At 35.0% G+C, this 13612-nt stretch overlaps 1 protein-coding gene across 1 annotated transcript; it reads right to left on the bottom strand.

Annotated features, from left to right (window-relative positions):
* Positions 1 to 3000: 3000 nt before the first annotated feature.
* LOC108579167 (farnesol dehydrogenase-like) lies at positions 3001 to 12651 on the bottom strand. The gene is made up of 6 exons (XM_017942626.1): positions 12291 to 12651; positions 5865 to 5994; positions 3932 to 4064; positions 3435 to 3575; positions 3284 to 3349; positions 3001 to 3209 (listed from the first exon to the last, which is right to left on the bottom strand). Exons 1-6 carry the CDS (start codon positions 12583 to 12585, stop codon positions 3189 to 3191), a joined length of 786 nt encoding a protein of 261 aa, XP_017798115.1. The 5' UTR covers positions 12586 to 12651; the 3' UTR covers positions 3001 to 3188.
* Positions 12652 to 13612: the final 961 nt, after the last annotated feature.

Here is a 13612-nt window from a genome sequence, read left to right as displayed (position 1 = left end):
GTTATAGTACCACCTCCTACGCTAATTTTACTCCACGACGCTTTAAACTACTCTTAATTGGAATCACCTCCAGGCTAATTAGTCGAAAAAGCCGTAAATAGTCGTTGTGGAAGGAACGCGATCGACAAGCGAATCTGAGCTTCGTGTCTAATTGCATGGAATGAACACGTGTAAGTACACGTGTATTAATCGCGATACGACCAAACCGTTTGTATACAGAATTGCATGGAATGAACACGTGTAAGTACACGTGTATTAATCGCGATACGACCAAACCGTTTGTGTACGCCCCAGCGTGAATACCGATCACACTTATGCTCCAGGAAAGGATGCAAAGTGGTTCGACGTTCCTGCTTGTCGCTCTCGTTTCTTCCTTCGATTTTACCTCGTGAATACATTAAGACGACCCCGATCGCCCCCGTGCTGCACAATAGATAGGACATATCGGGTGCCTCCGAAAAAATTCTTCTTCCAGTGTTTGTAGATTTCTAACATCTAGAGAGTGTATTAACGAAAGATTTTTCTTTCTTTCTTTTTTTTTTTTTCTTTTGAGAAAAGTGGTGTGTTACGTTTGTGGTAGTTTTTTGTAAATTGGAAAGGAATAATCAGTCATTTTTAAAATTTTATAACGTTAGTTTAGTTACCAATAAAATTAAACTCGAAGGGTACGATTAAATTAGGTATTTTTCTTAGGAGGTTCGTAACATTTTTCTATTTCCATTAGGTGCAAAATTTCTGTGGAATGATAAACTTGAATTAAAGATAATTACTCTCGGTTATACGTTCGTTCTTCTCCAGTTGTAACTATAATCGAGAGAAAAAGTCGACTTCGAATGGTAGGATTTAATTCAGATATATTTCACATTAACACGCATCGAGGGAAATTATTTGAAATTCTTGAAACACCGTTTCTACGTGTGAAATTGTAATTGTAAACAAAGGGCACTTCTAAGATCACCCGGTACATGACGCCTAGACTCATACGTGAGAGAAGTGGTAAATGAGCCATACAAGAAATAAAACCGTGAAATGCATTATTTATTTAGCGATCGAGGATCGGAGATAACGACGCGTGAAAAGCATCTCCATGGGCATCTCGGCTGGTGAAAATAAAAGTCATGTAAATTGGATTTTAATGCCCGTCAGATTTTAATCGTTTTATCGACGATTCCGCTTCGTGACCGCGCCTGGCTTGCTTCTTCTAAAACAATACTCGTGTTTCCTTTGAGACGATTTCTCACTCACTTGAATAGCTTGATAATATGTAATTACATTTTATTAATATATAAAGATATTTACAGAAGATATTGACTATCGAGACCCATTGGTCCCTTTGGTTTTCTAAATAAATCAGTTTTCAAGCGTAAGCAATTTTAAGCTAGATCATCATAGATTACCGGAATCATCGCGTTAGATCAATTCGACGCGATTGATCGATCTAACGAGAGTCTGGTTAATTATTCAGAAATTTCTGATAAAATTTTAAAGATTCTTTTTTCGTTTGACTATTTATATAAGATGTGTCTGTAAATTGGGGAAAGACTAACGGAAAAGTAGCTCCCATGGTGAAGTATTTGACGTGGTAATGTTTTAAGTTGTGAAGCAGTTCTCTAAAAATTTTGCTTCTTATGCGAGACTGTTGATGGAAAAGTTGTGTTAATTTGTGGAACGAACGTAAGAGGGGGGGAATTGTAAATAAAAGAAATTTTTTGCTTCTTCAATTGGAGCTTATTTATCTTAGAAATTTAAGCGTACACCGATGTTTGACATTTTCAGAATCTTCAATTAAAGAAATGAATCAAAGATAATTTACCGTCAGATAGTCCACTTTTAGGATGCTTTCTTCATCTCGTATATTCGAAGAAATTTCTTTTTCACCGGCTATGACTTCGTTTTTATTTAAGCGCTATTTTGTATCTTTCAACTTATTCACAATCAGCTGTATTTTTCGTTTTTCTCAGACAGTATTCTTAAGCTCCTCTCAATTTTTCCAATGTATGCCATTCCACATGAGCAAAGTATCTTACAGAGTTCCGATAAGAATAGCTAGATGATCCTTTGGGAAAGCAAGTACCTCTCCAATCTTTGCTTGCTTTGTGAAGATGTTGTTTTGATGTTCGTCTTTCTTTGTATTATTTCGCCGATCCGATCTCTCAGATCTTCTCCGCAAGAAGGAAGAGCTAATGTTCTGTTTAATTTTTCATTTCTGTGCTACTGGTTGTTTTGAAATAAGAAATATTCTTTCACGATACGTACCGTCGTATGTAGATACTTAAATACATGTGTTTCATTATCAAGATATTCCTTTTTTTATTTAACGTATAATTAAGTGTTGTTAAAAAAAAAGAAACAGTGAAAAAAGAAATGACACGTCACATGAAACTCAAATTAATTCTTCTCCTTCGTTCTTTGGGATTTGTTTATTTTTCACGCAAGCAACACGTGGAAAGTTAATACTTTAATATTGTACGTGGTCAGAAATAAGAATAAAAATTGGAACATTGGAATTTCATTTTTTGACAAATTTATTTCTGGAGCAAAGTATATTGCAATTTTCTCTTCGACTGTTTCTTTAGTTCTATATTTATCAGTATTCTGACACGTTCAACTTCATGTCCAATATCGTTTGAATTGGAAACAATGTTCACAAAAAATGTTTTGTGGGAAATTATTTTATTGCAAATACTGAATCACATTAACATATACATACGAGCATAATTAGCTAGAGAATGTAATTAGGTGGCCCCTGTTTTTTATTATTTTATTCCCAATATGTTTCAGAAGCTTCTCTATGATATTAATAATTTACAGGTTGATATTAAAAAGGATGAAAAATGTTGGATTAATTGAAATTGTCACAGTCAGAACGATATAAATTTCTTATTTTCACAATATTGATTTAACGACATTTGACAATGGTCAGTTGGCAATCTTCTACAAGGCTACAAAGTTTCAGGCTTTCATCAATTATTGGAAAAATAATATTTATAATTAACTTCGTTTATTATTTACCGTAACATTGTATACAGAGAGTGGTACAACAGATGATTGCAGGCAGGAGGTTGTAGACAATGTATAATCTTTTTTTATTTGTTCATTCTCATCTTCTCGGAACGAGGAAGAATAAAATTGTATATTCCTACCTTCTCACGTCACAATAAATCTTCAAGCTTCGTTTGTTCGTTTCTTTACTGCATCTTTGCTTTTAACTAAATCACGTTTGTAGTTGTAACGACCGTTCAAAAGGAACTTAACTATTATTCTCGATTGAATTGAAACTTACCACCTCTGTTACTCCTTGTGGAACACCTATTACCGCGTTGTGTGGTACCATCGTGATTTCCGGTATCTGAAAATAGTATAGATGAAGTTTCAGTTCCAACGGTGATTTCACTCCATTTCACAGAAATTTCACGAATTTCTTTTCCACTCACCTCTACGGTCGATGGTGTTCCCAGCGCGTAAATGACCGCATTAGCAATGTCCTTGTCTTTTAATATCGATGTATCCTCAGAGTCTGGCAGCTGAATGAGTTTCTTGATCATGTCAGTTAGCACTGCTCCAGGACTGATATTCTGACGAAACACGAAAATTTTATCATGTAGAATCTTAGAAGTATCACGGTTACGGTGTTTTCACGTATTGTAGAACATTATACAAGATTTCAAGAGAAAAGGAGCAGAATAATTAGAAATTATTAACCTGCTAACTGAGGAAGATGAGTTCGAAGGATTAATATTTAGAACGTAATACGTTATCATTTGCAGTACACTGTAAACTATAATATTTATTTGAACGATAAGGTATATCGTGCTTGAATTTGCAAGAAATTTTGAGAATGACGAGTTCTTTCAAACTTTTTATTTTTCTGAATGCCTTTCCCATGCATCATTCTTTTCGATAGAAAAAAAATTGTAAATCATGCACTTACCGTGATTTTAATCTTCAGCTTCCGTAGGATTATTTCGTGACGAAGTTCCGTGCCCAAAGCTCTCAGACCATATTTACTGGGGCCGTACATGCCAAACGGTATGTGTAAGGATTCGCCGTACAAACCAGCTATGCTGTAAGTAGCATGCAAATATACAGAGGTAGTATCAGCAGGAGTATGAAAAATTTGGGTAGGTTTTTAACGATAAGTTCTTAACGACTTCAAATTACTCGTAAATTATTTGTTGTATGAAAATATAAACGAAAAGTTACACAGTATCAAGGGGATAGGTATATAGGGTGTCTCTGAACTGGTGGTATAGTTTGTGGAAGCGATATAGTGATATGCAGTATGAATTCTCAGTCGTCTCTTGCTCAATAGTAGTTCCTCTATTGGTAAAAATTAACCTGTAGCTGTCAACGATTAAGGTGCAGATAAACTTTTTAAACGTACTGCAATGGAGAAAGTAAGTCCTAGTTGATATCGAACGGCTCTGAACGAGGTTCGAGCTCTTTATCTCCCTCGAATTGTTGTTTTGACGCTCGGATTACGTGTGTTTTGCGGTTGCTCGGTTGCGGGGATATTTTAAAACGTTAATAACTAAAAAACGAAGCGTTAAACGCAATTTTTTTATTCTTGATTTTCGTCTTATATCGGCTCCTAGAATCACCCCCTGAATTTTCTTCCAAAAGTAGCTACATATTCTGTAGAGAAGTTCTTTTTTCCTCTATTCTTAAAATTTTATCAAACGTGACTATATTACTGTACCGCTTTCACAGACTATACAACCCGAAAAGGAGTCAATCTACATGAAAAAATAAGTGAAAAGTGTAAAGTAACATTTTTTCGTATAAAGTTTCATTTCTGGAATAGAACGATATTGAAAATTTATAGAGTGCGTGTACACTTATTACCGCATGCGCTGTAATAACTGCGGAAACGTTTAAAAATGTTTCTCACGCGCTCATTATCCGATTAAGCAATTGCGTTGATTGCAACGAACAACACTGAACACTGCGTGAAATTAAATATTATTCTACTGATATCCCAGTAACTGTTACCTTCAGATTCTATTTAGTATAATATATTTTTATTCAGCGTTTGATACTTTGTAAAAATTCGGAAGAAATGTTGCATATTCCGTTTAAAAAATTGAACGAGAAATGGACTATTACTTTACATGTTTCTTTTGATATTATGCAACTTTTGTTCCAAATATTTTTTCAGGCAGCAAACAATTTACGAGTAATTTAAAGTCGTCAAGTTAGGTTCTTCACACTGTTATAATCACAGGTGATTTGTACGAATAGTAAAAACAATTTCTTCTGTTAAAAGGGATATTTTAAAATCTCAGATCGTTCTGAGTAAAATGAAAACGAATGTTATGCATATATGTTCATTAGTTTCAAAGATAAAAATTTATTTATATGGTTAAGTTACTTTACGATTGGTGAAGGTGACCAGTATCTATTAAAAGTGTCAGAATCTATTAAATGCCTTCTTAATCTTGTAGTTATCTTTTACTTGGTACACTTAACTTCAATCGAACAAAAGTGTCCATTCCTGTTCGAATTATTTCAGATGATGAGGCAGAAATGAACGTAAGAGAATGTTGCTTATTCTGCCAGCAATCTACAATCTTCAACTTACACAATTGAAGTCCATGGCTGTATTATTCTTTTTCGATTCATTCATATATTTCTTTTATTCAAAGTTAAAGTCTACCGATGTTTCGAAGTGAATATTCCAAGAACAATAATTTATTATTAAATTACAATACACAGTTCTCTCAAAAATTTTTTCTTTTTAGTTATCTCAATTTCTACGTAACTGTACGAAAAGGTACAGTTGTAAACAATTATTATTCGAATAGAACAAGTATAATTTCGAATTATTAAACGGCATAACATTACATTCTATTAACTTGACATACCTGTTGATGTTGATTATATGACCACTCGCGTTTCGTTTTTGTATAGACTTCGTAACTTCTCGCGCACAAATTGCTGGAGCTATCAAATTAGTATCCACGATTTTATGATATTCTTCCGCGGATTCTGCGTCTGCAACACAGTATTCATAAATTAACATTTCGGTTCATCACCATCCAGTGTTAGGATAAATGTACCTTGGTATTTTTATACTCAGAACCCACTGTTCTACCGAATTTCACCATAAAAAATTGGACGTGCTGTTTAAAAAAACAAAATTGATCTTCAGATCTCTTTTACGCCTCCATCTTTAAAGAAACTATTGTCACCATGTTACGTCGTTCTTGCGACCACACAACGTTTGTACGCAATGTTTTTGTTTACTATTTGAAATGACGGAGATATCTGAGGTGGACAGATTATGAGATTATACAGGGTGAGTCACGAAAAGCAGAACACATAAGTACAATACTTATGTAAATATGTATATAGATATCCATGTTAGAATTGGGGATAGAAGAAAGTGTAAGAGAGAAAATTCAAAAATTGCAACGACAACTTTCAAGTGTGTAATTATTTCATTTGAATTAAATTAAATGTTGAAAATGAGCTAATCGGTTACAAACATTTTGTGATTGTAATCTGTTTGTATAATTATACGTGGCCTCTTAAACAGTACAACTGTCTTCTTTGACATTTTCTCCTATATTCAATGCTAACAAAAATATTCACATGTTCTTTTTCTCGCGAGTCACCCTGCATAACTAGGGGAAATAAAATTTCAAAATTAAATTGGAAAGTATTATCGACAGAGATGGAATAATTCCGAATAATACAGAACAATGAAATTATTTAAATGTCAGGTTTCAAAGAAATAATTTTTATGCATTATAATGATAGTTCCTTAACTATTAATTTTTTCATTAATTTACGATTCTCTGATTACTATGGATGGTGCATTCTTTCAACCTCACTGTCAGTATACAGAGTGGGCCAGTAAAAATTACAACCTTGAATAATTCTAGAATTATAAAGAGAAAAATTTGTCGAATAAAATTAGTCGATATATATTACGAAATCGTAGTTTAAGAAAAAATTTCAAACTCTAACTTTGAGAGCGTATGAAAGTCTCCCGCGTAAAAATGCGCCTTCTCGTTCATGCGCGAAAAATACAGGCGAATATCCCGTACAACCGTTCGGCAGAAACGAAGGCCATCGCGGTCGCGGTCAATGACCGTCGCAGAACAACATCAACGAAAGTGTTTGATGTATTCGTTCGCGTATCTCTGCGAGGAATTTCATTACAGACGGTGCAACCGCTAAGAAAAATTCACAACGCGATAACTTCAACTTGTAAGAGCTAATATATATATTTTTTTTGTGCTATTATTTTATGCACACTTTCATTTCCGACGAAACTAAGATCGAAACGCAATTTCATACGAAGTTAGAAATTTAGATCGTTGGAGAAAGTGTATCTTGATCTTTACTTTTTTTTTCTATAGAATTAATCAGTGTATTTAGTTGAAAGTATCTACTGTCGCTTCATGCGGATCTTGATAACGTTCGAGTTTCTAATTTTTTCGATGTACAAACAATTTCAGCTTTTTAAATACACTTTTACCGAAAAAAAAGATACTTTCAACCGTGATATCTTATTTTTCACTGTTTCTTGGACAGAAAGAAATGACGTTGCACTAAACGCAAAGTACAGTATAGTATTGCACTTGGAACAGGTTTTATTCTACGCTCTTGACTCATTTTTACGATGATAATTTTTTTCATAATTTCTTTTTTTTTTCAATTGTAATTATCAGCGATAATTATTATTAGCCTTGTGCCTTAAAGTAGAATTATTTACATCCGTTTACATTTTTTCTTCTTCGTTGACGTGTTTCATATGACGTCAAGAAATGCATTCCACAAGTGTCATCGTGTTCTTTCATTCAGCACAATCTCGTTACTTTGGAAAGCAAAGTACGCGTGAAACGGTGTAAACAAATCGAAATACTGCAAAACTGAATGTTTTCTACGGAAGTTGTATAATTTTACAAGAGACACATTATAACGTATTTTTTAAGAATGTTTTAATTTCTATTTCGTTATTATTCCAATTCGTATTATAATAATATTGTCTGAGGTAAATTCAACGTACTTATGTGACTTTCAGTCGTTCGGACTAACGAAAGGCAAGTGAAAATTTTTATTCATTGGTTAAACTGTTCTTCACTCTTTATGGCCGTTTAAATAGTAATTTGTCATCGTCCTCCTCATTCCGTCATTTCTTCGCACTGCACATTAGCCAATTCTTACTATATTTTTTCATTTAACAATCAAATTCATGCATTGTTAAAAATGTGTCGAAACCGAAACAAATTACTGTTATATTATTTATTATCGTCGTTTTATTTCCTAATTTGACAATATGTCTTGATGCAACGATAAATTTTCATGTTGCGCATTAAAGTTGATTTATGAACGAGCCTGAAGATTTACTTCCTCGGTAAGGTTCCAGCATTGTGCAACATTGCTATTTACCGTGTATTATCGTGGCAGTCACATTTCATGGACAACTGTGTGCTAATTGCAATTATTAGTCTGTACATCTTGTTGCGCGAATCCACAGATCACCGTGACTAAGCGTTTTTTATAAAGATGAAAAGAAACGTTACAAAACAGAACAAAAGAAAAAAAAGAATGAAACGTAAAAATCATTGATCGTACAAAAGAAAAATTACAAAATATCTTCTCCAATATACGGTTTTTCTATCAAAGATAAACTCAGACCGAATTTTTCATAGCAGTTCGCAAATCTAACGCATAAGGTTGGTATCAGTGAGAGGTTTCATCTATTTAGTTGGTCAATGAAGTCCATTCCAGAATCATCAAAATTCAACTAGCATTTGTTAACAGGAAAGGTGTATATACACTACCGGCCAAAAGTTTGGAATCACTGAGCATTGCAATTTACATTGAAAAGTCAGCGACTTTGAGAATTTTTTATCATTCGAATCAATCGATATGAGATAAATTGATAAATGTAGAATTGAGATAAACTTCAAATCTATGAAAAATTAGCAGCAGATTTAATATTCATGAAAGGTGCGAGGTGATTCCAAACTTTTGGCCGGTAGTGAATACTTCTTTTGCAGTGTAATACCCACGACACATAATACCCACGACACATAACACCCAAGACGGACCACACACATCGGGATAAATACAATTTCCATTTAAAAATCAGTCGATATTACAGGAATCCAGGACAGGCCACACGCATCGGAATTAACCGATATTGTAATAAAGGGAAGGGCAATTGTATAAAAGGGGAACCGTTGGAAATAAAGGTAGTACGTGACTCGTAAACTCCTCACTGTCAGTCTTTAGCTTTAGAAGTGTATAGTTTCGGAAATCATCGAGTAAGCTACTCATTTTCGTAAACAAAAGAATTGTTATTAGCAGCAACGGATTCCGACACATTGATATTTGTAAAATGTGGGGTAAAATTCCCCGTCACAGTAGCACGCGTCTCACGATCAATGACTTGTGCAAAAATAAAGGATGTCGGATGTGAGGTTTTGCTATATCATCCTTGTAGTCCAGATCTGTGTCTTTATGACTGTCACTTGCAAAAAACTTTCTCGCAAATAAGCACTTTGGGAAGGATGTCGAGATCAAAACACCAGTTAATTCATTTTTTGCAAATGAAACTCAATATAGAGCGTTGGCAGTGAGTTACAGAAACAAGTAGTGATTGCTTTGTTAAAAAAAAAAATTATGTTTCGAGAAAGTTCATTGCTTTGTTGAAAGGAATTCTGTTTCAAGAAAGTTCAGATTACTTGAATAGTGTACTATACATTCGGAGGAACTTGTTATTAGGTATAAACATACGCGTTCTGTTACTGGCCGTTCAATGTTTTGAAACGGCATGAAGCAACAGGTAGCACGTGGAGCAGGGGCACGTGGAGCAGGGACACGTTTTTGAGAAAGTTCCTCAGCGTAGTTCCATCGTCGTCGTTGAGGAAAGAGTCGTATAATATTCTTACGTAGTTCATTGTTGCGTGATATTGGCATTGAAATCGGTGGACTCAATAAGCGTGTATACACATGTGCTTTATAGATATCTTAGTCACACACGATAAAACTATCATTCAGATATTACGTTTACGCAGCGTACATGTAAATACATTCCTCGATAGTACGTGAGCGGAACAATAACACGCGATATTCGCGTAAATAAACTCCACTTGTAAGAGTAAAAATTTAAACAATCACTCGTCTTGTGTAATTTAGTAAATGTTGATAAAATAAAATTGAAGTAGTAATGAAATAGTGAAATTTACATATTGTAATAATAAGTAATTTAAAAATAATAATTACATTCTTGTTTTATTTATAAATTGAAAAATAATCGACCAGTATGACAAATGTTATTATATCGTCGTGATTTCAAAGTTTTGAATACATATTGCAATGATTTAAAGAAAACATTCCATTTATTAATTTCAATTAGACGAATAATAGACTTTTTCGTTTTCCTCATTCCGGTATTACTTATCGTCAATAATGAAATCTATTTAATTGCTTTCACACTTTTGGATAAATGGCGTAATCAGTAAATGCTAGTGACGTAATCGAGAGAACAGGCAACGTTGTTGATAAACACGCTTTAACGCACAATACTTCATACTTGTAGACACATCAGAGTGTTTCACGTTATAAATAGTTATGCAAGGCTACCGTGAATCTTTTACACCGAGTGCTGTAGAAAAGTCGTTTGTTTCAAGTAAAAATTTCCCGTTAAGTTTTACATTTTCCATTATGTTTATGAAGTTTACACTATGATCAATGTTACATCACTGTTAGAAGCCTATTAGATTTATGTAGAAATAATCGATTTAACTGTAAATTTTTTATAAATTGAAATGCCTGCCAGATTTGCACAATTTGTACAAAAATAATTCATCTTAATATAGCACTGATTCACGCTTTTCAGAACGAAAGGGTTAAGTAATACTCAAGCTTCAAACGAAAAAGGCAGAAAATATTGAGATCTTTAGCGGTGATTCAAGTTAAATTCGGACTTCAAACAAAAAGAAAAGAAAAGAAGAAAAAATATCGAGTCTTTTAACACTTTTACTGACACAGCTACTGTATAGGGCATCGTATGTGCCAGTGTCGGCAGTGCGTCGGTCGGTGCTCATCAAAAGTCGCTGTGTAATAGACGAGTACAGTCAATCGAAGAAATATGATCAGGTGTCAGAGTTTACACGTTCGAGCTTATCAACAAGCGAATCGACAGAAAACCTCAGTCAAGGCCGCAGAAGTATGCTTTAGAAAAATGCCACATTCGATCCTAGCTAAACCTATGAAAGCTCTAACAATAAGTGAAAATCACGATACTTTCTTTCAATGCTGTCATTGCTGTATTTTTTTTTTTTTTCTGAGAACTACGATTCCAAAAAGTGTTAGAAAATCGAAAATTTTGAATCATACCCATCTTTTAGGGCGCCAAAGGTACCATTTTATGCCATTACACGCAGACGCCATATTTCTAATAATTTTCAATTTTTCATTCCTGTTTTCTTCTCTATAAACATGTACTTTTGTAATACAAATCAACCTAATAGTTTGTCCCCCAATCACTCACAAACACTGATCACTTTTTAGCGTCGAGAAACCTATACGACCTCTTAACGCTTCAATTTACGGCCTCGCTATATTTCTTCCACCGACTATACCGTCACGAATCCTTCGTTGAACGCTGAGACAGCGTGTTTCTATGTTATGCCTGACTAGGAATCGGAGGCAAGCGGCCCCTTTTCGATTTCAAGTGGCAGCGAAAGTGTTAACAGTAGAGCGACGAAATCTTTGCTTGGTCGGTCGATCGGACGACAATGCGACAGTGTCCATATACGGCCGGCTGTCGAATACTAGTTACGACCAGAGCGGTCAGTTTTCAAGATGCCTTTGTCGAAGTCGGGGTTGCTTTTTTTTTTTAGTGAAAATAGTTACTTAAAATATATATTATGAAAAAATACACGCAAGAGGAAACGTCATACAGTAGACAGGATAAAATTCGGCGAATTTCACTGTCATCAAAGAGAGTTAATTTAACGAAAGTTTCAAAAAATAAAAATCCTCAAAAATAGCAGAGATGGGCGTCCGTGTGAAAAAGTCAAATCCTAATCCCTTAGCCTTTTGTCGCAAGATTCATGCGTGCAATGCGACAAAAAAACAAACTCGTTTGAAATTCGCTAATTGCCAATTTGGGCACGATCGTGTAATATGATTTGTCTCTTTCTTTTACACGATTTTAATATGATTTTGTCGCTATAAGACGTCCAGTTAGGACACAGTCTGATCCAGATCGAATTGAAACTTTCAACGAAATAATCGGGAGAAGAACATCAGCAAGTGTGTTTTACCTATGATGGGTTTGCCTTCGGCGACTCCAGCATTGTTTATGAGGATGTCAACACCACCAACCTCTTTCTCGGCCCATTGGAACGCTTTCACGATATCTTGCTCCTTTCTGACATCACACTGGACCACGTAAAACTTGTCCTTGCCGATTTCCGCCTGTTGTTCCTTCAGTTTGTCTACACGTCTCGCGAGACCGACCACCTTAACGCCGTGGAGCGCTAAAGCTTTCGCCGTCGCGGCGCCGATACCGCCGCTCGCACCGGTTACGATTGCTACCTTTCCAACCCAGCGATCCATCTTTCGCGGTATTGTGCCACAGACTGACTCTGTACACGGTCCCTTCCGCCGCTTTATACAGACAATTTCAGCCTTTTGCCGCGCGCTGCACTACCAATCACCGGCCATCACGTTCGCGTATCATCTCGAGATTACTCGGTTGGATTGCATGTAACGATGATTAGCGTTTCTTGGTACTTGGCGTGCCGAGATTTTTTTTCGCGAAATCTTCTCGATGCTTCTTCGACAGACTTGTCGAGATTAGGAGTTTCTATTGTGCGCCGATTTTTAAGTAAATAAGTGAATTCTGCGTCTTGAAGCATGAATTTCTTTACTCTGTGAGAAAATGCCATTTTGTCAGAAAGTTCTTTTAAACGTTGTTTTTAAGATCGAAATTTTTTCTGATAGGCTACCTTCTTCGTAAAGATGCTTTAGTGGTGTTTTTCCCTTTTTAGTGAAAGAAAAACATTAAGTGCCTAAATTTACCATTTTCAAAGTATTGTCTAATTGTAACGAACAGACTTCCAAAAGACACGTGAAAACACTATCTTTCACAGTATATGCGAACTTCATATGAACTTGCTCCTCAACTCAAACTTTGTAATTAACATCTTTATGTACGGAGTTCCTACCTGATTTTCTATTCATTTAGAATAATTTGAAAGAGGAAATTTGTGTATAGGGTGGACCAATAGAAATTACCATCTTGAGTATTTCTAAAGTTACGTACCCAGATAGTAAACGTCGTTTTAGAGATCTCCGATTTATGTCCTTTTTTCGGTCTGAATGTCGTACGACCTGATCTGAACGTCTTGAAGATTATGATAATGTATAAAAATTACATCTTTAAGGAGGGAATTCCCATTTAGAGAGGTCGACCAACCGATTTTTAAAAAATCGCATTTCCTTCAAGTGTGACACCTTGAAATCGATCAAGTGACAAAGTTACAATGATCTCAAGAAATGCTAAGTGTAGCACAATTTCAAATGCGTTTTCCTTGAAATTGTTTTGCAAACTGGCTGCCATGATTTCTCAATAGATATCCCT

Source organism: Habropoda laboriosa, unplaced genomic scaffold (genome assembly GCF_001263275.1).
Source record: "Habropoda laboriosa isolate 0110345459 unplaced genomic scaffold, ASM126327v1 scaffold14, whole genome shotgun sequence".
NCBI lineage: Eukaryota > Metazoa > Arthropoda > Insecta > Hymenoptera > Apidae > Habropoda > Habropoda laboriosa.
Note: the sequence above shows the minus strand (reverse complement) of the source record. Positions and strands in the feature narration are given on the sequence as shown.

Bases quoted from the DNA above. Each gene is read 5' to 3' on its own strand.
- LOC108579167 (XM_017942626.1), bottom strand. From the start codon at position 12,585: ATGGATCGCTGGGTTGGAAAGGTAGCAATCGTAACCGGTGCGAGCGGC. The intron at 3,576-3,931 runs GTAAGTGCATGA...GTGTTTCGTCAG, and splicing joins AGCTGAAGATTAAAATCACG to AATATCAGTCCTGGAGCAGT. The intron at 3,350-3,434 runs GTGAGTGGAAAA...TACTATTTTCAG, and splicing joins GAACACCATCGACCGTAGAG to ATACCGGAAATCACGATGGT.